Here is a 23,677-nt window from a genome sequence, read left to right as displayed (position 1 = left end):
TGCCTTTCTTCGTGGAGAAGACTCACCTTCCATCTCTCCCTGGGGAAGGGGTTGGGGGGCGGCTCCTGAGAGTCCATAGCACCCAGCCACGCCACTGCCTCTGCTTCTCTGGGGCAGAGATGAGAGGGAGGAAGTGGCCTCAGGCCACTGGGGGGTAAAGAGGGAACCGGAAGGAAGGCTGGCCAGGGCATCCGAGGCCCAGGCAGCATCCTTAGCCTCCCTGATGTGAGCAGGGCTGCACTGTGGGCTGGGAAGGGACCTGCTAAGTGCCACCAGCGAGCCTACTGGCTCTACCCATCCGTCCTCCTCTCCTCCCCCTCCTCCTCCACCTTCTCCTCCTTCCCCTCCTCCTCCTCCTCTTCCCCCACCTCTTGGCTTTGCCGCACTCAAACAAGATGCCATCCCGTCCTTACTGACGGGTACCTCCCGCTTCTCATTGGCGGAGCTGCTTGACTCCTTTCTCCTGTGGTCCTGCTGGCGGGCTCGATGAAGAGCTTCTGGTATGTCAGGGTTTCTGTTGCTCCTGGCAGTGCTTCCGATAGATAAGGTGCCTCCATCGGTTGTTAAATAGCCTTTTGTGTTTCTGATCTCTCTCATTTCATCAACGACATTGCTTTCAGTTGGATATTTCTCACAGTAAATCTGTGAGAAACCTTTGCCTGGACCCTGATTTCTCATCAAAATATTTTCATATCATGGTCAGGAGACCAGATTGGAGGCCACTGAAAAATTATAAATTTAAGTTATCCTCTTGCCCGAGAACAGTCAGCAGGTCATGTGCAGAGGCTACAATGGACTCCGGTCCTGTGCTCAGGCAGTTTGCCAGAAAACCTCCTCTTGTCTTAAGAGCTTGGTGCCGTATAGACTCTTGCCCCATAGAGACTGTAGGTCTGGAGAGGACGAGCTGTGAGCCACGCTGCCATCGGCCAGAGAGCAGTTGTCATGAGTGTGAAATGTCACGGATCAGTTTCATCCATCAGAAATCAACCACCTTCAAAGAGACTCCCAGGGCCTCAGCAGTGGAAGGAGGCTTGGAGGTCATAACATTATCTGATGCTAGAACCATGTAGGGAGGCATGGTCCGTCCTCTTTTTGACCACCCCTAGGGCCTGTGATCTCATTGCTTCCCCTGGCCATGCTGTTTCTGAGCTGCCCCAGTGGTGAGCACGTCTTTCTTAGTGAGCTGAAAGCTGTCCCTCAGAAGCACCTCCCTGGCCATCCCGGTGCCCCTTCCAGAGCCACACAGGTGTCCACAGGAAAGGCAGGAGCCCACAGTACCAAACAGGCATCCTGATGGGATCCGGCCTTACTCATCATATATACATTATCACTAGTAACCAGAACTCAGTATTTTTTCAAAAACACATCACAACCTCATAGAACCTGAAGGATACTTTTTCTTCTGGAATACAGATTCCTGATACATCATCAGACCTCAACACTTCTTTATAGACCCACTCGATAGAAGGAGGGATTCTTCTGCAAAGCATGTACTTAGAAAAGACGCTGTCAGCACAGAGAGCCTGTAAGTAGTCATACCGATTGGGGGAGGAGTGTTCGGTGGCACATGAAACAATTTCTGTTCTGTGGAATTAAAAAAAAAACAACCCAGGACCTCATGTCTTAGTGTGGGTACGTCTGATGTTCCTGAAATTCTCCACTACTTCCAGAAAGAATAAAGATCGAAGTTGGGATTGCTGCTCAGACTGCCCCTATCCCTTCCCTGCCCATCTCTTCCCCATGGGCTTCTGTGCTGTCAGATTTCTCCGGAGTCCTGCTCTTGGTGCCTGATTTTCTCTGGGAGAGAAATGGGAGGGAGGGGGTTTATCAGACAATCTTTATATCAGCTGTGGTAGCTACCCTGGGATATTCTGGCTTCAGCTTTAGGTCACCTTTTAACAGGCAGGAGCTCAAAATGACAGTGGATCAAGAGGTGCCATAAAACCTGACCTCAGGAGAGGATACACACACACACACACACACACACACACCACATATGTATATATAGATATATGCGTGTGTGTGGGTCTGTATACATATACACTAACCTGTTAATTTTTGTCTCCCACCTCTGTCCTAGAGTGACACAAAGGGAGGAAAGGGAAGGGAGGACAGACATAGACTCAGAGCTGAGCTGTACTGCTAGTGAGCTGCATGGACGGGTGTAAGAGAGAAACCTCTCAAATCCACCTGTACTTGAGTGCCTGACTCCAGGGTACCTCCTCCCCAAAGGCCTGTGGGGCCAACAGAGCAGTGGCCTCCCTAGAGATGTCCTAATCTCTGGCAGCTCCGAATACATTACCGACATGGCACAAGGGAGTTGCAGACTGCAGGTCATGGACCCTGCGATGGGAAGATAATCCTGAATTCTCAGGGTGCAGCCACTCTTAAAAAACAGAGAGCTTTTCTGGCTGAGGTCAGAGAGATGGGCGGAAGGGAGGCGGGAGGGCTTCAAAGTGCGGGAGGGACCTGACCCACAATTGCTGGCTTAGAAGAGCAAGGAAGTCATGAATCCGAGAACAGAGCAAGGAGACGGGACCTCAGTCCTATGCCCTGGGAACTCGGTCAACCACCCGTATGAGCCTGAAAGAGGATTCTCTCTGGAGCCTCCGGACGAGAGTCCAGGCTGATACCTTGATTTCAGCACTGCGGGACCCAGAGCAGAAATGAGCCAAGCCTGCTGGACTTCCGACCCACAAAACTGCGAAACAGTAAATTTGTGTTGCTCTAAGCCTCTAAAATACAGCCTGGTACAAGCTGGAGCCTGTTACGAAAGGCATGTCTGGCCACTGTAAGGGGCTTGACTCGCATTCAGAGCCAGCTGTCGCCCCCACTGGCTCTGACTGGGACACGAGGCTGCCAAGCTCCTGAACGTGGAGAACGCGCCTGGTAACACCCACCAAGGGAAAACCTCCGCACCTAGAGGTGACAACACCATTTGGAAAGGCAGCGGCTGAGATGCTTAGGAGTTTTCATGACCTGGGCCCTCCCGAAAACTCTTCACCTCTACCTGAGGATGATATTTTGGGGGAAAACAAGCTAAAATCTGCTCTGAACCTAGTAGGGGCATTTCTCGCTTTCCTCTCCTTTCCATGCGAATAGTTTCTCCAGCAAAGTCAGCATGCTACCTTTTCTACCAGCAACGTTTGTCTGTTCCCCTTCCTGGGGAACACAGTGCTCTTGATTATACACACTATGGGCACAGCCAAATCATGAGAATGAGCAGACATGTGTGCTCTAAAAGAAGGTTCTAGCAGAGCCCTCCCGTTGCACATATTGCCACAAAAAGAAGGTTCTATGAAATTGCTCCTGCCATGTGTGCAGACGATGCTTTGGTGTCGGGTGTTCTCGCTGATATCCCATATAATTGGTCTTGTCACCATAGCATGTCAAGTACGTAATGCTTGACTCTCGCAGGTCAAAAACTTGAGACACAAAAGCGTTAAAAGAAATGACCTCAGACTTCATTTAAAAGAAATGACCTCATTCATCGTGAGGCAGCAGGAATCCAGGACCCACAACCTGGTCCTTCCTTGTGACTCTTTCTGGGGTTGGGAGATGATAAGATCCACGAGCTGGGAGGCCTGTAGCAGGTGCCACGAAGACCCAACAGCACAGACCACACACAAGAGGTGCATGCTGTCTGCTAGAGAGGGGACCGCTGTGCCCAAAGGTGGCACCCAGGAGAGCCAAATGGGGCAGGAGGGAGCCTGCAGGCCCCAAGGAAGGGGGCAGCTGAAATCCCCCAGGTCTCAGGTGGGCTTTTGCCTCCCCTCCCCACCGAGTGGGGTCCCTGTCACTGATACCTCTCATTGTCTGAAGTGCTCCACATGCATTCTGCACAGACATCCAGGGGTCAGAATGGTCACAGGTGCCAGGGACAGAGGAGGGGAGGTAGCTCAGGTTGCCACACTCTCGAGGCTTCAGAAAGCATTCCAGCTGGCAGCCCAGACCTTGGTTCCGGTCTTAGGTGCATGTATTAAACTTAACATGACCAGCGTGTTTTCATGATGTAACCAACTTCCTGAAAGACAGATAAGCCTCTTCTTCTGGGAAGAAAAGACAAGGCTTGACTGTAAGATATGCCAAAGCAACAGGCCTTGAAAATAGAAGGGCATGGAGGAGATGATGGTGGAGGGTGTCACCCTGGCAGGACTGGGGACAGGGATGAAGAGAGACATTTCTCATGAGACCTGTTCTTAGCAGCCACAAACACTGAAAATTTCATTCTCAGGACCACCTTTCTTTCTGGATAACTTCTAGCTAACTCTTGCTTCCCAGATCCTTAATAGAAGACAGGACCCAAGCCCCCTTTGTATATCTTCCATATGTCACCTGTCCCCCTTTTAAGAGATTAGTCGACTATAGGATCTGTACTTGCAACCAACGTTCTATGCTGCCTATGAACACAGAGGCACCAAAAAGGAGATACTTTATATTATGCAAATATCTATAAGACCACATTTGTTGTCAGTTCTATCTTAATAACACTACCACCACCCACACACCAGTTCCCAGGGACGTGAGCCAGCTTATCTTACTAACTAAATGCTGTACATGATACATACATTTTCATCAAGTTCTTCATTCATTGTTTAAGAATTCTCTACCACAAGATGAAGATTACTTTTGGGAGTACTGAGAAGTTCAAGTCCAGCCTACTTGTTTATGTGAAGAAGAAAGGGAGCTGGGTCCCAGATGGAGCCAGGTCAATGGGTCCAGTGGGCCAGCGCTACAACAATGAATGTGAAACTTAGGGGGATGGGTGAGGCGGGGAGCCCATTCGAGCGCATCATGGGTGAATATTTCTCTTTCAAGAAGTTCAAAATAAGCGTGGTACACGCCCATATATACTGTTTGGCAGGACGGGATTAATCTGAATGGCCTGAGATTGACCACCTTTAGTCCATTCAAGACTGCGAAAAGGTGTTCTGTTCCCGGAAATAATATAGGTCATCCAGACCGTCTGGAGGGGCGCCCAAGGAGATTCCCAGATGGAATCCATATAGAGGGTCAGAGGATTCCCATCTGGTGACTGCGTACCAAGAAGGCAACCCACACACAGGCATCCATAAATACACTGCAGGGACCACCTCCTGATCAAAATGAGGTGGACTGGACCTTGCAGCCCTCCTTCTACCCAAACCAACCTGACTTAACACATATCAGTGCAGGTTCCTGGGGTGGGCAAGAATTTACACTTGGCTTTCTAGCTAAAAAGCGCTTTGATTTAAACAGAGCTAAATGAGTCACTTTGAGGTTCAAGCATTCAGACACCACAACGCATGCAAGTGAATACGGGGAGTTTTTTGGAGGATTTACAGAAGGCAAGAAAGTACGAGTTCCAAGAAGAAAAGCCAGGGCACAGACGATGAGGTAGTTGAGGAGGTCAGTCCAATACTGAACACGGTAGCATTGTGAAAAACAGGAGGTCAGTCCAATACTGAACACGGTAGCATTGTGAAAAACAGAACAACCAGAAAGGATATCTCGCAGGACTGTCCTTAAGAGCATTTAGGAATCCTGTCTGTTGTGAACCTGTGGGAAATGAAACCAAAATTTAGTATTCACACATTCACCTCCAGAAAAACAGCCTTTATACGGAAAGCTCCCTCATCTACATGAACATAATAGGTGTCTAAAGATCAATTAAATAATTATATTTTGTTGTGCTACAGCACCAGCATACTGATCGGGGACTGAGATTCCACCACAGTTATTCAACCAGAAAATGGCAGATTCATAATTAGGCCCGACATCTGCAGGATATTTTTTCAATAAAAGCAGATGGATGCCTGCGTCCTTTCCCATAAATTATAGTTCTGATTACTCCTTTGTTTTCCTCATTTTAATAGGAAAACAGAATACTGTATGCTATTTTTTCCTCTTCTTTTATGAAAGACTGTTTTTCCAAAGTTTGTTAACTTTTGACCTGGGGCATCCTATAAACCAGGCTGCGTACAAAAGACGTCTTTCTCTGCACCCAGAGTAAACAAACTCATAACGTTGGAGTTTATTACTGACTCCTTTAGGCTTGAAGACATTTTAACATGAATTGTGTGTGCAAAAAAAAAACATTTCTTTAGGGACTTGAGTAAAGATGTATCCGACAAGAAGCAGTTTTTATTGTACGTGTTGACATCATGGTTTTTAAACATAAATGCCCATGGGGGAGGAAGTCTTGGTGCTCCCATCTCGGAGTGGTGATGCTGGGTCCCTGCTGTGCTGCGTGAAGCCATGTGTTTTGGGGACATCATCTGGCCCGGGGCAGAGATGAGAGGCACAGGGAGGACAGACACTGTGTTATCTCTGCTGCGGCTGCAGGGGCAGTTAGAGGCAGGGTCCTGGACGCCTCTGTGTAGGAGGGAAGGCTGAGGGTGGGGTGGCTCCAAATTCATCCTCGAGGCCCCATTTCCTCCCTCTGTGCTGTGTTCCCCACAGTCCACTGCGGAGGCACAAGGATGTGCCAAGAGCAGGAAAATGAAGAAGGAGAGCTTAAGGCTTCTTCTTCCATCTCCGCTAGGCCAGTGGGGCAAAGCCAGCACGTGGGCTGGGGCAGATCCTAGAGAAAACACCATCTCAATTGAGGCAAAAGGAAGACCCTAAAAGAAATGACTTCTCTTTCCCTACTGACCCCAAACTGGCTTGCTTTTCCAAACCTTCCCTTCTCAACAAGGAAGTCCAGCCATCAGGTTCCCCAGAATCTTTGCTACAACAGGATTCTCCCCCAACCTCCCTTCGGAGCCCCATTACCTGGCAGGGAGAACTCAGGTGACAGTGCTCTGCCTTTGCCAATGTTTTCATAATCTTAGGGGATCATGGGAGTCACGTAAAAATCTGCCCTTCCTTAGAGCATGGAGTGCCAAGCCAAGTTGGGGGCGGGTGGGGTTGTTCAGGGGGATTTGTTGGGGGGGTATAGAACAAGGGGAGAGGATAATCTTTATTTGCTTTTGTTCAACACACTCGGGTAATTTGCAAGCAGGTAAATTCTGAACGCTTTTTTTTTTTGTGGAGAATGGGATTAACAATATTTAAAGCATAAACTACAGCAAACTCCATTTTCTCCCATCTAAGTACTAACCAGGCCAGACCCTGCTTAGCTTCCCAGATCAGCGCGTTCAGGGTGGTATGGTCGTAGACCAGCAAACTCTATTTGGCTGGATCTGGGGTGAGTAAACCTTTAGGGAAGACGAAAGTGAAATGTACCTCACTGTGGTGGGTGTACCCAAATGTACACCACCCTCCTGCCAGGTGGCCGGCTTCACAGTGTGTGTGTGAGTGTGTGTTCCCAGAGTTCACGTGTGCAGGTGAGCAAGCGAAAACTGGCCCTTGATACCCAGATGTAAGGGCAAGGCCATAAATACACTTCAGTAATACACATATGAAAGCATTCTGAAGTTGCTAAAGATGATATAAAAATGTCAAGTTTGAATACTATTTTTTAGGTCATAAATGTGCTGCAACTATCAGCACTTATTTCTTCTCGAGTTGTGTAAACCACAGTTTCTTGTCTCTGGTTCTTTTGCCTATTAATAAGCAGATAGGACCCCGGCTACATTTTTTGCCATTTTCAACTCTGCAAATAGAGAGCAAAGGGCCACCATTAACACCCTTCCCAGGTAGGGTGGAAAAGACCTCTAATAAACCTTAATTCTCTTCTTGGGATCCCACCCAAGTTATGGCTCTCAAGCATAGATTACAAACTTGGGTCACATTCAGATGAAGGGATTTCAGCCAAAAAGAACGGGACCTACGTTTTAAAATGCCATGAAAACTTAGGAGATTCCACGTAAGGTCCAATCATGACCGATGTTTCCATGCGAAATTTTCTATGCCCTCCCTATCTTGGGCTGCACCAAACCCGACCCAAAGAGCAGCAGGGGATATGCATTTCCAACTTCAGCCTGGGCACATGTCATCTGTGGTATCAGTGCTGCTGCCCGGGGAAGAAAGTGGGCTTGTGTTCACACAGTGAGGGACACACTGCAGGAGGAAGCTTTGTACTTGCTAACGGATGGCTGTACTTCAGGAATGTGGACCAGAGGCAACGCTGGTCTCTCATGTTGCTAATGGGCACTGTAATGGAAGTTAAAGGCTTAAGTTTATAGTTCAAAGCCAATTAACTTCCTTCTCATCACTCCCTGTTGTTGGAAAGTGGATAACCAAGAGAGCAAAGAAATTCAAAGTCATGACCTTCAGAATGGGAAATGAGAAACGTCATTTGCTTAGGCAAATACACATTAAAATCGTTAATATCCCAACCTCAGTTTTAATAATGTTGCTTCCTTCATATGCCAGGGATTTACTAATGTTTAGCAGGTAACTGAAAATCTTTTCAACTGTATATTTTTAATGTGTGTGTGTTAGAAAACCCAGTCTTCAGCCTCAGACATTGTTTTCTAGGGATGGTGACTGTTCTCACTTAAGCCAGTATCATGTTAAAAACAAACAAAACTACTATTTGATGGTTATCATTGCAGCCCATTATCCTTTGTGCAAAATGTGGGAATGATTCTTTCAGGGAATCCCTTAGCAAAAGAGAAAGTGAGGTCACTGAGGTTGCAGCAGGGGCAAGTGTATCAAGGAAAAAGTCTTATAAGTGAAAGACAGCCTGATCTGGGGCGTTCAGGCAGCTGTGGCCGGAAGGATCAGGAATGGGGAGTAGAAGGAACAAGGGAGAGAGGGCAGGGAGAAGGGCAGCTGGGGAGGTCAAGGAGGGTGACAGGGAGAGAGGGGTGTCAGGGGAGGAGGAAGGGAGGGGAGGGCAGGGGAGGAGAAAGGGGAGAAACACAAAAGGGGGCAGGCTGGAAGTGAGGAGAGGCCCAGGAAGAGGGGAAAGAGAAGAAAGAGAAAGCCCGAAATGATCAAAATATTAAATCAAAATTAAATCCGAAAACCAAAGTCAGGCAAATGGTTACATACGTAATCTGATTTCGCCAGCATACTTACGAAGAATGACGTGGGTGATAACGAATGCAAGTATAAAGACTGTCAGAAAAGACAGAGATAAAATAAACATATAAAAAAATCTGTAGTTTCTTTTCCCCACACAGTTGCCTACCCAGGGACAGTGGTGATCAAACCGTTCTGAAATGAGAGGCAGAAAAAAAAAATACGGAAATCAGTTAATAAAATGTCTTTTTACTTGACAGAAACTCTCCCTGCTACCCAATACTCTGACGACGCAGTTGGTCCTTGAATGGTGTGGGGGCACACGGCCGAAAACCCCATCTAACTCTGACCCCCCAGAAACTTAACCGTAATAGCCCACGGTCGACTGGAAGCCTTAGCGATCACCTACACAGTCGATCAACACATATTTTATACGTTCTATGCACTATATGCTGTATTCGTACAATAAAGTGAGCTAGCAGAAAGAAAATGTCATACAGAAAATCAGAAGGAAAAGAAAATACATTCACGGTGCTGTGCTGTGTTTATGGGGAAATACCCACGTATAAGCGGCCCCATGGAGTTCCAGCCTGTGTTGTTCAAAACCCTACCACACTGTGCATTTCCAAATCCACTGCTCAGAGAAATGCTTAACATGCAGACAGTTGAAGCACAGAATCATTCTTTCAACGGAACTTAGCTGGTTTGAAAGCACAAGGAACATGCATCCTTCTCACACAACAACTTGAAGAAACAGGCGCTCAAGTTCTCGTGACAATTAGAAAAGGGACGATTTCCCTGTTTTGTACCAGCAGGCTTTTTAGGTTCACAGAACAGCCTTCCCTCAGGATGGCTGTTAAGTGCTGGGCTGGGCAGGGCCTGGGCTCGGCCCCTCGCTCACGTGCATGTGTGTGCATGCACACGTGTGTGTCTGTGCGTGGGACCGAGTGAGCACCTCTCTCGTCACGTGTTTGCGTGCGTGCTTGCGTGTGGGCATGCACGTGTGGTACTGAGTGACACGTCTCTCGTCAGCGGCTGTAGACGGAGGTCCCTGTCCAGGGGGCCTGTCCCAGGACAGAGGGATTGTCTCTTGTTCTCTCCTCCCATGACAACGGTCTCCCAAGGAAATGCCTCCACTCTTTCAATAGTTGCAGGAAAATTGGTATTTTAAAAACCGTGGTCTTCACGCGCACGGTAAGACACCGCGTCTTTCAGTCCACAGTTCTCGGCTAAGTTACCTGTGAAACGGAGATGCTTTTATAGAGTCCTTGTGGGGTTAAGTAATGTCTGGGAAAGCCTTTTTACAAAGTACAGTGTTTTGTGGTTTGTTAAGAGAAGTCACATACCTTGATACCTCTGGCCTTGAGCCATTTTAGGAGGAAAATGATGCTGCCCTAATTTACAGGGGAGCCAACGGAGGCCTAGAGAGAGGGAAGGCTGCTCGTGTGGGGCCACACAGCTCAGAATCAGTAGAGCTAGAACCTGAGGGCACCCCACAAGTGCCCAAGTGCTGGGACTGGGCACTTCCACACCGTCACCCCCGGTTCCCTACATATAGACCCGTGTCTTCTCACCTCGGGAATTTCACACAACGTCTGAAATGAGGTTGTGACTCGTCCTTCCCCCTGCAAGTAATGGCCAAGTGCTTCTCTTTTCTCTACTCCTCGGCTGGTTTTCCATCCAAAGGACTATCCAGAGTGCCCTCCTAACACACCCTGATCTGACCGCCTGCTGCCAGGGGGGCCGAAAACACCAGGGGGGATGAGTTAGCTTTCTACACGGGGTCTTTCCCAAGCTTAACTTCTATTCAATTTTCATATTTTAAATCCCTATGTGTTTTATTTATTTATTTGTTTGTTTGTTTATTTTGATGTGGATCCATTTTGTTTGGGGGGGAGGGGCAGAGAGAGAGGGGGAGACACAGAATGCAAAGCACAGAATCTGAGCTGTCGGCACAGAGCCCGATGCAGGGCTCAAACCCACAAACCCACACGACCTGAGCCGAAGTCAGACGCTTAACATTTTAAAAACACACAGAGAGGTGCACATCAGGTGTGACCATGTAAGTAAACCGACCAAAGTCAGGCAAGGCGGTGTTGCCTTTCTTTCTGGTCACCTGTCACAAATCACTCATCTTCTATTTTATGTTTCCTACAAGCTTGCTTCTTGAGAAGGGTGCAAGGACACCTGGGGACAGTGGTGGCAGAGGAGCCCTAAGAGTCATGCTTGTCTGCCAGTGGTGCGAACGACAAACAGCCAGTCTGAGCAGGGGACCCGGAGAGAAATTTCAGACCTCACTGGTCTGGTGACAGCCCGATGGCCTGTCACCAGAGGCTGGCACGTGAGGTAAGTAATGCCTGTTGCTGGACCACATCATGTGATGACACGTGTTGCCAAGCCACACAGCTGGAAAAGTGAACTCTTGTGTAAAAACAACCTCAGTTCTCCCAAGTCACTGGTCTATGCGGGCTGTACCGATAACATCTGCACAAAGGGCAAAAAGAGAGAAAAAAATCTGAACCAGTGAGATTTTCCCAAGACTTTGTGCCATTTCAAGAAGCCTCTTCTTTATCCATGGGAACAGAAAATGGGAATGAGAATTGGAGGCTTGGGGGCACAGGAGCACATGTTAGGTCAGAATCTCTGACCCCAGCTACGAAAGCTGATCTCCAAACCCAAAATATGTGGATTCAGCCTCTTCACTCAAGCAAAAGTCGCCTATCAGCACAGAAGACACTAAGGCTTGGGAGGTGTCACTAACACTGTGGACACCCCCGTCGAAGTACAAGGGTCTTGGCCACCCACTGTCGACCATGGCTGTGGGGGCGGGCGGCTGTTTTGTTTTTCGCTTAGAAAGTTTACTAGCGGCTGAGGGAGGCAGACCCACTGGAGAAGTGAAGACAGTAGATGGTGTGCATGAGACCCTTGCTCATGGGGTCTGGGAGGCTTCTTGCAAAACCAGTCATGTCTCAGGAATGGTGTGAATGCCTGGTGGCCTGGCAGTCTTGAGCTGGAAGCAGTTTCCACTTGGAAACTTGTCTTACTGAAAACTTTCTAGGCTAACAAAAATCCCATTGAAATGTAGGCTCCCAGTGAAATTCTTTTATTGAACGTTTTCCACGTCCTTCTTGGTGTGTGTTGAATACATGGCGGTAAATGAGCCTCCAAGACTCGGTGGGCATCTCTGTCCAATGGCCGCTTGCGCCATGCCATGCCCTCCGCCATGCCCTCCTCCCATCCCCTTGCTCAGTTTCACTCTCTGCCTGACTTCTGGAGGTGGGCTGCACCCTGGGCTCAGCTTGGGCCTCTCCTCTCCTCTGTGGATTCTCTACCACCGTGAATTCTCTTTCTCCCAACGTTCAACTGCCAACCAAAATGGCCATGCACTGCCTTCGACAGGTCCTGTCAGCTCTACCCCCACGTTTATCCAAAATCATCTATTTTTTGTTCGTGTTTGCCAACGCTACTCTAGGCCTTTGATGAATATTTGTCAAATGACTGAATAAGCCCTCATACTGCCAAAAGGACATCCAAGCCAGCAAGTGTGTTGCCCAATGTCACACAGTTCACGAGTACCAAGGCTGGGAAGAAGCCCTGCTCTGCCTCCAGGATCCTGGCTCCGACATGCACGCTGCCTTTCTTGAGTATTTTTCCTGCGCCCAGCACCGCGTCAAGTGCTAGGAAGGAAAACACCACCACCGCCCCATGGCTTCAAGGCGTTCCTTATCTTATCTGATGGGTTGCTTTGTTTTCAGCCTCCAGATACCCCTCAGACTCTGGGAATGAACTCCTAACAGAGAAAACCCAACTGAATGTCTACCTCAATCTGTTCTCTCACCAATGTTGGCAAGCGCACAGTCTCTCTTTATGGGTCAAGGATAAAAGCAGGACAAGAGGTGTCACCCCAGCCCGCGTGGCTCTGCTCTGAGCGCACTTGCCCTAGCTCAGAGTGGAAGGAGCTCAGCGGGGGCCTGGGGGTGTTCCGAGTGGGAGGCTTCTGTTACTCAGTTTCCAGGGGAGAAGAGCAGACAAGAGTTGGGGACAGGCTGAGATGGGACAAGAGGAAGTGGCCACAGCTGTGCACGACGTGCTCCCGGGGACCTGGATGAAGCAGTAATTGGCCGAGAGGGAGAACATCTGGAGGAGGAGAGGGGGACCCAGCAGCTGGAAAGCTACTTGCAAGAATCTGCAACATCGGAGACATTTTGAACGACTATCATTAGAGGTCATCTCGTGGATTTTCCACGTGGAAAAACTAAACGGGTGTCCTGTGTACTGGCGGTGGAGTGGGGGGTGCTGTGGGAGATTCTTTAAAAAAAACGCTTTGGACTTTCTGCCACATCCCTTGATTCTGAGGTCTGGACCCAGCCAGAAGGGAGTGGCCTCTACACTGCTACATTTCTGGAGAGTTCCTTTAAAAAGCACTAGGAGCTATTCCCTGGGCTATGCTATGCTGTTGTGGGTCTGTGCTCAGTCTTGCCGCACACAGGAACAGCTTCAGAGGTGGGGAATGGAACACAGGGGCAGGGCGGGGTGCTGATAAACCTGGAAGGTTCTGTAAAGTAACTGGAGATCCGAGTAGCCAGCGGGGGCGCCCTGCCCACGGCCCTGTTAGCACCACACCACCCTGTGTGGATCTGTTCTCCCCTCCCCCTGGTGAGCCTTGCGGTAAGAGACAATTTCTGGCCACCCGAATTGCCTGGCAGACACTCAACAAACATGCACCAAGCCAAGGAAGAGATGCCTTTAATCGCTTTTGGTAGGTTTCTGGGTAGTCGCTGCTCCTGGTGGCCAGGAACAGACACTGAAAATGCTGGTCAAGGAGGAGATCGCTGGGGAGCCAACCAGAGGAAAAGGCAGGGTCTGAGAAATTTGAATGAGTTCAGAGAAGGCTGAGGGTTGGAAGCTGTTGACCAGAGGTTAAAAGCACCCGCTGGATACTTCTTAGTGTCAATCAGCTCATGGCAAGAAGTGGCCTCTACACTAACAGTGGGAGGCAGACGTGGTTTTATGAAAAGCTCCACAGGATGCCACAGGGAGACCCAGATGCTATGTTTGGGATGCAAGCCGACTTCAAAAAGTCACCTGCCCTGAGATCTAAGTGGGGAAAGAAGGTTCCATTAAAATGGCCAGTGGGGGCACACTTTAGAAAAGTCTTATTTTGTTAACCCCAAAGTCAAAATAATAATGACAATATTATGATTATGATTATCAATTTTAAACAGAGAGAGCAGGGGAGAGCGGTAGAGGAAGAGAGACAGAATCTCAAGCAGGCTCCACACTCAGCGAGGAGCCCAATGGGGGGGCTCAATCTCACGACCCTGGAATCATGACCTGAGCCGAAATCAAGAGTTGGACGCTCAACTGATTGAGTCACCCAGGCACCCCAACAATAATATTATTAATGATGATTAAAGGTACCATTCACTGACTGCATGTTACATGATTATGTATTTTATTATTTCATCGTCTGTCATCTGTCCTGGACAACAGCCCCAGAGTAGCCCCAGGTGCTATGCCCACACCTTATAGACCAGGGAATCACCACGAAAAGTGAGGGACTACCCATCAGGGGCCACAGATTCTGAGCAGAGACTATGCCTCAGCCCCGACCAGAGGAAGATTTGGGGGAGAAATGGAGTATGAAAAAGACCCTTAAAAAAAGGAAAATAGAAGCATTAAAATTGTACCAGGACAGAAAAGTCCCCTGAAATATTAAAGAAAAAATATTTGCCAAAGCTGTGTTTGAAGGTTGCCAGAGAAAGGAATACAATGCTTGAAACATTAAGAATTTAAAATCTCCTAAAAGTCAGGCTCTACTACAGGCCCTCAAGAACGGGATCCAGAGATAGAGAAAAATCATACCCTCAGGCCAGGCAGCAGCGGACCCAAAAAGTCTGCATTTTCCAGACAGTGGTCCTGGGCTCTAGGTGGGCCACATCTCAGCTTGGTCAGGAGAAGGGAAATAACAAGCCTAACTTCCTTCTCCAGCAGTGTCTCGAGAATCGTGTGAAATAATAGATGTAACTATGCAATTGAAATTAAAAACTTCTCATTTAAATGTTACTACATCTAAAGTAAGTGTTGTTAAAGGTACGGAATGGAAAATTATTTTTCCTTTAAACCTAGCACTTTTTTTTTTTTTAACTTCCCCAATTGGACAAATCTTGCCCTGTGAGGTATCTTTTGTTTCTTTTTTTTTTTTAACTGAGTTGAATCCTCAGCAGCTTTTTTTTTTTTTAAGTTTATTTATTTTTGAGACAGAGAGAGACAGAGCATGAACGGGGGAGGGGCAGAGAGAGAGGGAGACACAGAATCGGAAGCAGGCTCCAGGCTCTGAGCCGTCAGCCCAGAGCCCGATGCGGGGCTCGAACTCACGGATCGCGAGATTGTGACCTGAGCCGAAGTCGGACGCTTAACTGACTGAGCCACCCAGGCGCCCCTCTTTGGTTTCTTTTTTAAAATGAGGAATGCCGAAGTAGAGCGGCACGTATTGTCACCCGGCCTTTATGGCTCCCGTGTGATTCTTAGACACTAAATAATTCATGCTGTTCTAAACTTTTGGTAAGATCCGAGTTAAAATGTGTGTGTCCAAGGCCTGGTTAGGTTTCTGGAAAGCAGCCTGGCACGCTCACTCCACCTCCTCCTCTCACTTTTATCCACCCTCAGGGGGTCCTTGCAGGGAATTATGTCATTTATTTCTCAGACCACCTGGTAAGGCTGACGCTCTTATGCCCATTTTACAGATGAGAAGGTGCAGGTGAGAAGCTGGCCTTGGAATCCAGGTGTTCATCTGGACCCTTACCCACCACCTGTTACTGTCTCCTGCTCTGCCGGCTGGGCTGGGTGGGCCTGAGGACCCGACCCCTCCCTCCTAGAGCAGCACACGTGGGCACCTGACCCCACCCCCCCGCGCCGATCACAGGAATGGGAATAAGAATGGAACGCTGCCACCCAGGACTGGCACTTGGTTCAGGGCATCCTGAACCATGCAGAGGACACCTAGCTCATGTCTGGAGAGGCCTATCCTCAATCAGAAGGAAGTACCCCAACCTCTGCAAGGATGACCTCATTTGCAGCAAAGTGAAAATCAGAAGAAGCAGAAACTCCTTGTGAGACATACAGATTTGACACATTCATTGACACGGTGGCACTTGGGGGTTATTTGGGGCAAAGGGATGTATCAGGGAAGGTTTCCTATCCCCTCCCAACTCTTACCTCCTTTTCTGAAAATGAATTCTATCTGTGATATCATATTAACTACTTTTGCAGCCTTAAAGTTATTAATATATCACTTCTGCATGGGGACTCAGTTTCCTCACATGTAAAAAGTGGAATTCGATAAGCCCTGAGACCCCTTTGAGGTGTAAAATAAAATGCAACACGACTCTGTGTTTTATTAGTACCCGCGTGGATTTTTCCGGTCTTGAACCCTTGCCAACGTCCTATAAATTAAGAGTCTACAGGGTTTAGCTCCATTTGTTCAAAAATGAGAACTTTTCACGTAAAACCAACTAGGGAATGTAGAGTCGTTGTAATGTTTACAATGCAGGTTAACATAACCTTGGGCAGTGATGTGGAAGCCAAAGCGTCCCTGCCAAGGTCTCACCTGCACCTCCCACCGCTGCTCTGGCTTCACCGTTATCTGGCACAGCGCTGAGTTTTTGTGGGCATCAAGGGAGGGGGTTGACAATGGACAGCTAAGGTGCCTTCGGCTCCTCAGATGGCAAATTGTACACATTTCCATTTCCTTAAGTTCTTATCAGTTTAACTTCTGTTTTTAACATCGGTTTCCAATGCTGGGGGAATTTTCTGCTTCTAGGAGGATGGGAGGGCACGCAGGGGAGAAGCCAGCCTTTGGGGGAGGCTGTGCCGTGAGGAGACCTGCTGATTAGAGACACAGAGGACAATGAAACTTGGGAAGAGGGGGAAAAAGTTCCTCCCAGAGAAGCAAATAGAAATAGTTGCTAAATAAAGTGGGGGAGAAGGTGGGAGAAGACTTCGTTTTTGAAAGGAGACGTAAGGAAGTTAATAGAAATATGATGACTTTACAAAGTGAATCAGCCCAGGGGCGCCTGGGTGGCTCAGTTGGTTGAGTGTTCGACTCTTGATCTCTGCTTAGCTCACGATCTCACAGTCGTGACATCGAGTTCCACATCGGGGCTCTGTGCTGGGCACGGAGGCTGCTTGAGATTCTCTCTCTTTCTCTCTGATTCTCTCTCTCTCTCTTTCTCTCTCTCAAAAAAAAGTGAATCAGCCCATTATGAGGTAGAGGGAAAGAAATCCTACAATTCCCTAAGTTTTGGGTCCTGGAGGGGCATCCTAGGAAATGCCAGTCCCAATGCAGGAGAATCCATTTCCTTCCCTGCTCTGGGTGTCCCAGCATCTCTGCCCTCAGAAGACTCAGGAACGACAGCCCTGCTATTGAGCTCTTTCAGCCTCCTGGAAAGGGCTCTGGATCATTCTGACAAAATCAGTAACGTAAGTTCAAATTTGTACGTCCTCAAGAACACAGTCTCGAGACATTAGTGGTCCCTGCTGTGTCCTGAAAACTCTGAAATGAACTGCAGGATAAGCCAGTACCGGAATGCTCAGGGAGCCTCCTTTCCTGGCATGCCACCCCCCCCAAGCCCAGCCAGGCCCCTCTCAGCCCCGGCCTCACTGTCTATGGGTCTGCAGGGCCAGAAACTCTGTGTGGGGTTCCCCTGAATTCTCCACGGAATAAAACAAATGATCTTCTACAAGCCCGTACTGTCAACTGACACCCCCCCTAAACATCTCCGTTCTTCTCTAGAAATTCCAGGCCTTGAAATCAGTATCAACCCCACCTTACATCAGAATGGCTTAACCATTTGAGGGCTTTCTGGTCGTCAGTCCTTGTTCACATTCGCAGTGGGAGATAGGCAGCAGGCAGGAATGAGTGAGGACCGTGAAGGTCGGAGCCACAGGATGGCCAGGGTCCCCTGGCTATTCCATGCTGGGCCTGGGTCAAGAGCCCCTTCTGATATCTAGTCACTGTTTTCCCCAAGTCTTCCACACTCTTGAGTCACATGTTCTTTCATGTTCCATTATAATCGTTTTTGAAGCCTTAGTCAATTTATCCCCAAAATGAAGGTTTCAGAACGGAGTTAGCTCATGAGTACGTTGCACACGTAAAGCTGACAATTAATTCTAAGCCTCTTCAAAACTTTTTAATTTGACTCTGTATATACACAGTTGGAAACTGGTGTTCCCAATGGGCACGCTTTTCCAAAGTAAACACGCTTCTGTGATCTTGTAGCAAAGACTCTGCATCACCTAAGGCACAGAGCTGTGTCAATGAGCAGGACGCAATGACTCAATGGGATGGATGATGATTCCCTTAAAAAGAAAACTCTGATGTGTCCAAAGTAGTAATTAAAAAAAATTATCTGGAATGAAACCTCTTTGCAAAACTTCTGAGACATTTCATTTTTCTGAAGTTGAAATACAGACTGTGCTTTATACATTTGAAGGTGCTTTCACATCTCATATGATAATACAACTGTATTCACACCGTGTCTCACGACTACGGCTCATACCTGTGTGTTACCAGGTGACATGGACAGACGGGTGTCACAAGGTGACGTGGACAGATGTGAGACAGGAAAGCGGGAGGGGCCGGTGTTCCTCCTCTGATCCTTCTTCAGTCTGTGCGACTGATATTCATATTCATGATATTCATAACTGTCCTCAGTTTCCCATTTCTAAAAGTTGTGCCCTGGCCAGAAGACCCTCGGGTGCCCTCTCTGCCCAGCAACTCTCAGAGGCAGGGGCTCTGGTGGCTCAATCCAGTTCTTTTGGGACAAGAGAATAGAAGCAAAGCCAGGCTCAGGTGGGCAGAAAAGCTGTCTGAGGCTCAGAAGTCCTCTGTAAGGGTTTCCAAAATTCCCACTCTGCACAGATGTTCAGCCCCCTCAAGTATCTGCTTCTCCAGCGGCTTGTGTGACGGGCATTTCAGGACACGTGTCCGACATTCCACAATCCCTTTGCCCCTCTGGTTCACGGTCTGATGGCCAGTTGCAGACATCCAGGTTTGGGAGGGTACAGTTGGGAGGAGGTAACAAGAGTCATTCCCGTTGAGCACGAGGCAATATCTCAGGGTCACTCGTCCCAAGCTCCGGCCTGGGGCCTTTACTCTTCTCACTGATACAATTCTCCTCGACTGAGCACTTGGCTGCCTTTCCACCTGCCTGCTAGGCATTCCTACGTGTCTCGTAGACCCCTCACCTCCATCGGGTCCAAAGCTACATTCTTTATGCTCCCCTGTACTCTCTGCTCACTACCTGCCTCGTCTGTGCAAATGGCACCCCAAGCATCTAGTTGCCCATGGTAGAGAATGAGCTCGTTTCTGTCCTTTGTACACATCTCTCATATCCAGCTGGTCAATAGGATTGATAGCTGTATTCCTGCTGTCTTGTCCTTTCTTTTTTTAAGTTTGTTTGTTTGTTTGTTTGTTTATTTATTTATTTATTTATTTATTTATTTATTTTTGAGAGAGAGAGAGAGAGAGAGAGAGAGAGTGAGAGAGAGAGAGTGCGCATGTGCATGCAAGCAGGGGAGGGGCAGAGAGAGAAGACAATAGGCTCCAGGCTCTGAGCTGACAGCAGAGAGCCTGATGCAGGGCTTGAACCCACGAACCATGAGATCATGACCTGAGCTGAAGTCAGACACTTAACTGACTGAGCCACCCAGGCGCCCCACCTGCTGTCTTTCCTAAGCTTCTGCTCCCTGTCTCTGCAGGCCATTGCAGGGTACACGCCCTTATCAGCTCTTTTGTGAACCACTGTAAAATCTTCCTGGAGTGCCCAGTCAGTGTATCCCCCTCCAGATTGTTGCTAGAAAGATCGCCCAAAGCAAGTGAGATCACATGAGCCCTTTGCTTACATTCCCTGTGTGGCTCCTGCTGCTGGGGCCTCCCTTTCTTTGTTAGGTGTGGCCTCCATGTGACACAGAACTGATGATTTCCAAATTGAGCTCCTTGGGTGCCGGCGCTGGGGTGCCCCTCCCCCATCATTCACCTCCTCTTCCCTTTCAACTGGAGTAGATAGACCTCTATTTGTCTGATATATTGAGTTTCCCCATTATATTCCATCTTCTTTTTTTTTTTTTTTTTTTTTAATTTTTTTTTTTTTTCAACGGTTTTTATTTTTATTTTTGGGACAGAGAGAGACAGAGCATGAACGGGGGAGGGGCAGAGAGAGAGGGAGACACAGAATCGGAAACAGGCTCCAGGCTCTGAGCCATCAGCCCAGAGCCTGACGCGGGGCTCGAACTCACGGACCGCGAGATCGTGACCTGGCTGAAGTCGGACGCTTAACCGACTGCGCCACCCAGGCGCCCCATATATTCCATCTTCTAAAATGGCCCACTGCTTACAACCACACACACACCCCCCCTCACACACGCAGATTTATAATCACTAATAAATGTTCCCTGTAATTATTCCAAGCAGTCCCAAGTTCCCAGTATGTGTGGCATTGCGCCGTTATAAAAGGAGAGCGGGTTGAAAGCACGCGGGATTCCTAGGTGAGAGGACCTGCTATCCTAATCTTAAAGGCCTGCTTTGCAATGTCACCTGGGCAAGTTCGTGGGCCCCAGCGGCTGGGCATGCTGCAAAAGGTTCTGTCCAACTCAAATTCTAAAATCGTACGGCTAAATAAAAATTTCAAGAATGGAAGTCAATTGTTGTCTACTCTACAGAAAGTTAGGAGGTGCTGGCAGGCTTCAGCAGTAGAAGCTATAAATAATTTATAAGAACTGGCCCTCTTATGGACCCAGGTTAGCCGCAGGATATACTGGTGGCCCTGAGACCACAAGTACATAAACACCCCTCCCCCCACAAATCCGATCAGCAGACTTCTTAGATGCTAAATATAGTATGTTGTCTTCTAGCTGCTGTTGTTGTTCAGCACAAGCACCCCTAGCACTTGCCTGAGTCACTCTGGTTTAGCCAGTGGATTGTCAATTACTTTTTTTAAACCAAGGCACTCAAAAGAACAGGCCAGAGGTTCTAGCTAATGGTCAGGATTGGCTGCATAATTTGTGGGGCCCCCTGCAAAATCAAAGTATAGGGCATCTTATAAAAAAATGCCTAAGAATTTTAAGACAGAGACAGCAGAGCATAAAATCAACCTTGGGTCCTGCACACCGACGAAGCCAGACTTGTTAACTGCCATAGGTTTATGGTCTGGGAAAGTGATTTTCTGATCGAGGCAGATTCATGGCTAGAAATTCTGGCGGATTGTCTGAAAGGATTTACAAAGGGCGTCTAAGACCAAAGTACAGCGAGGATGTGGTGACTAACCGTTAGACTTACAGGGGGCTAACATCCCACTCCACGGGGAAAGCCTCTGGCCAGGTAGAAAAACCCTCCTGGCTGACACTTGCCGGAGGTACCCAGCTCAGACCCAGTGGCTGGGCCGCTGGGGGAGGGTTCCTGCTGCTGCTGAAGAAGGTGTGAGAGGAGTGAGGTGCCTGGGTGGCTCAGTGGGTTCAACATCCGACTCTTGATTTTGGCTCAGGTCATGAGCTGACAGTTCCCGAGATCAAGCCCCGTGTCGGGCTCTGTGCTGACCGCGTAGAGCCTGCGTGGGATTCTCTCTCTGTGCCCATCCCTGCTTGCGCACATACTCCCTCTCTCAAAAATAAATACGCATTTAAAAAAGAAAAAGCTAAAATCCTTTAAAAACTGAGGTTAACTAGGGAAGCGGGACGAGAGGGACGAAGCAAAGTCTTAGATTCTACCCTCTCGTCCACTGATTCCCGTGAATATCAGAAACTTGGGTTTTTGACCCCTATGGCAGTGGTTCCTAAGCTTTTTTATTCCCAAATGTTTTGAAAACCTGAAGAAAACTGTGCTACCCCCCCACCCCCTGCTTCACACACACAGCAGTTTACATACAGCTTCCTGAAGCCTGTTCTCAGACCCACCCCCGTGGGGGAGGGGCTCAGATTGGCTGACCTGTGGTTTACTTTGCTGAAAATGAAGGAACTAATTTCAAACAACTAATTTTCAGGTTGAGTTGTTCTAAGAAGGCGGGCAGGCAGGTTCCTACCTGCTGACTGGCCGGCTATATGTGCCGTATTACACGCCCTGAAACCCCAATCCGGCTGGAGGCTGGTTCTCCGCTCAGCGTGCACAACCGCACCGCCGCTGAGCGCTCACGCCGAAAGGGAGCTGCTTTACTTACGAGGAAGGGCCCGTGTTTTATTCAGGGTTTTCCAAGCTAAGGGCTGTGAGTAAATAGTGGGTCCTGAAATTAGTTGGTTGTGACGAGCATTCATATTTTTTAAAAAAGACGAGGAAGAGAAAATAGGCATCTCATGAAACCCTATCTGGGCATTTGTATACATTGCATACATTTGTATACATTGGGCACCAGGGTATATGCATTTCTTACTGTGAGTTGCAGGGAAGAAAAACATTCGAAGGCAATGACTGCTTTATTCAAATTTGTAGTGGGCACATGACAGGCTCTCAAAAACTTCCCCAGTGAATAAATCTATGTACACGTCATATTTGCAAGAGGCCTGAATACATTCTCAGTCATGTCATTGACAGCCTCCTAGAGCTCCATCAGGGTTACCAATTCCCCATCACCCTTGTATTTAATTTCTTTTTTTCTTTCTTTCTTTCTTTCTTCTTTTTTTTTTTTTTACCATTTCTCCTGGAGTCTGAAAATTTTCATTTGTACTGCTGGAACTTTGAGGGTTTGAGGGTGGGGCTGCGAGTTTTATTTAGTTTAGATTGGGGAAAGGAAACTTTTTTGTTCCAGTTGAGAGCACTAACCTAGTCATAGAACCGAAAAAACAATATACTTTTTTTTTTTTAAGAGAGAAAGGTAAAGTGGGAAAGGAAGGTAGAGGAATACTCACTTGGTTTTTTTTTCTCTTTCCCTCTCTCCCTTCCTTTGTTCCCTCCACCAGCACATATTAACTAAGGAGCTGCATGCCAGGCACGGTGCTGGTTGCTGAGAATGCGGGATGAGAGATACAGACACAGCTCTCAGTCCAAATAAGCCCTCAGTGTATCATGACAGCCTGGGCGGGTGAAGCCAGAGCTCAGACAGCCTGGGGGGGGGGGGTGTCCCTGAGAAACCACTCCAGGGGTCCTCCTGAAAGGTGGGCAGGAGTTAACAGAGGGGACTGTGGCTTGTTCCAGGAATGGAGAACAGGAGAGGGGGGCCGAGCCCGGAGCTGAAGAGGTGGGCAGGGCACACATCTTGCAGACCAGGTTAAGGATTCTGGCCTCCTTCCTATTAACCACCAGCAGGAAAGCACCAATTTGTATATACATTTAATGTTTATTTATTTTTGAGAGAAAGAGACAGAGTGTGAGCAGGGGAGGGGCAGAGAGAGAGAGAGAGAGACAGAGACAGAGACAGAGAATCTGAAGCAGGCGCCAGGCTCTGAGTTGTCAGCACAGCGCCAGATGCAGGGCTCAAACCCACGAACTGCAAGATCATGACCTGAGCCGAAGTCGGAGGCTTAACTGACAGAGCCACCCAGGCGCCCCATGGAAAGCACTTTCAAGGAGAAGGGTGATGTGATCACACTCTGTCTAGGTCATAGAGGGTGGATCGGATGGGGAGAAGAGACGGATGGAGGAGGCCACCAGGAGACCCCCGCCCGGTCAAGGTGAGAGGGGATGGCAGCCTGTCGCTGGCCATGACAGTGCAAAGGCAGGGCAGTGGTTGGAGCTGGGACCTGCCGAGTGAGAAAATGCACAGAATCGCACCACAGGTCAACGAAGGACAGAGGAGGA

General features: G+C 48.4%; 1 protein-coding gene across 4 annotated transcripts in view; it reads right to left on the bottom strand.

Moving 5' to 3' along the window:
* The window catches only part of LOC122220530 (palmitoyltransferase ZDHHC14), a 533,561-nt gene that overhangs the window by 276,196 nt on the left and 233,688 nt on the right, over positions 1-23,677 (bottom strand). For all 4 annotated transcript variants that reach the window (XM_042940151.1, XM_042940161.1, XM_042940162.1 and 1 more), the window contains 2 exons: positions 8,950-9,087; positions 5,490-5,538 (listed from right to left, as the gene is read on the bottom strand). In XM_042940151.1, coding sequence (XP_042796085.1) covers positions 5,490-5,538; positions 8,950-9,087 — 187 coding nt within the window. The remainder of the gene's footprint in view (positions 1-5,489; positions 5,539-8,949; positions 9,088-23,677) is intronic.

Source organism: Panthera leo, chromosome B2 (assembly GCF_018350215.1).
Source record: "Panthera leo isolate Ple1 chromosome B2, P.leo_Ple1_pat1.1, whole genome shotgun sequence".
NCBI lineage: Eukaryota > Metazoa > Chordata > Mammalia > Carnivora > Felidae > Panthera > Panthera leo.
This window is presented reverse-complemented; position numbering and strand designations above follow the sequence as displayed.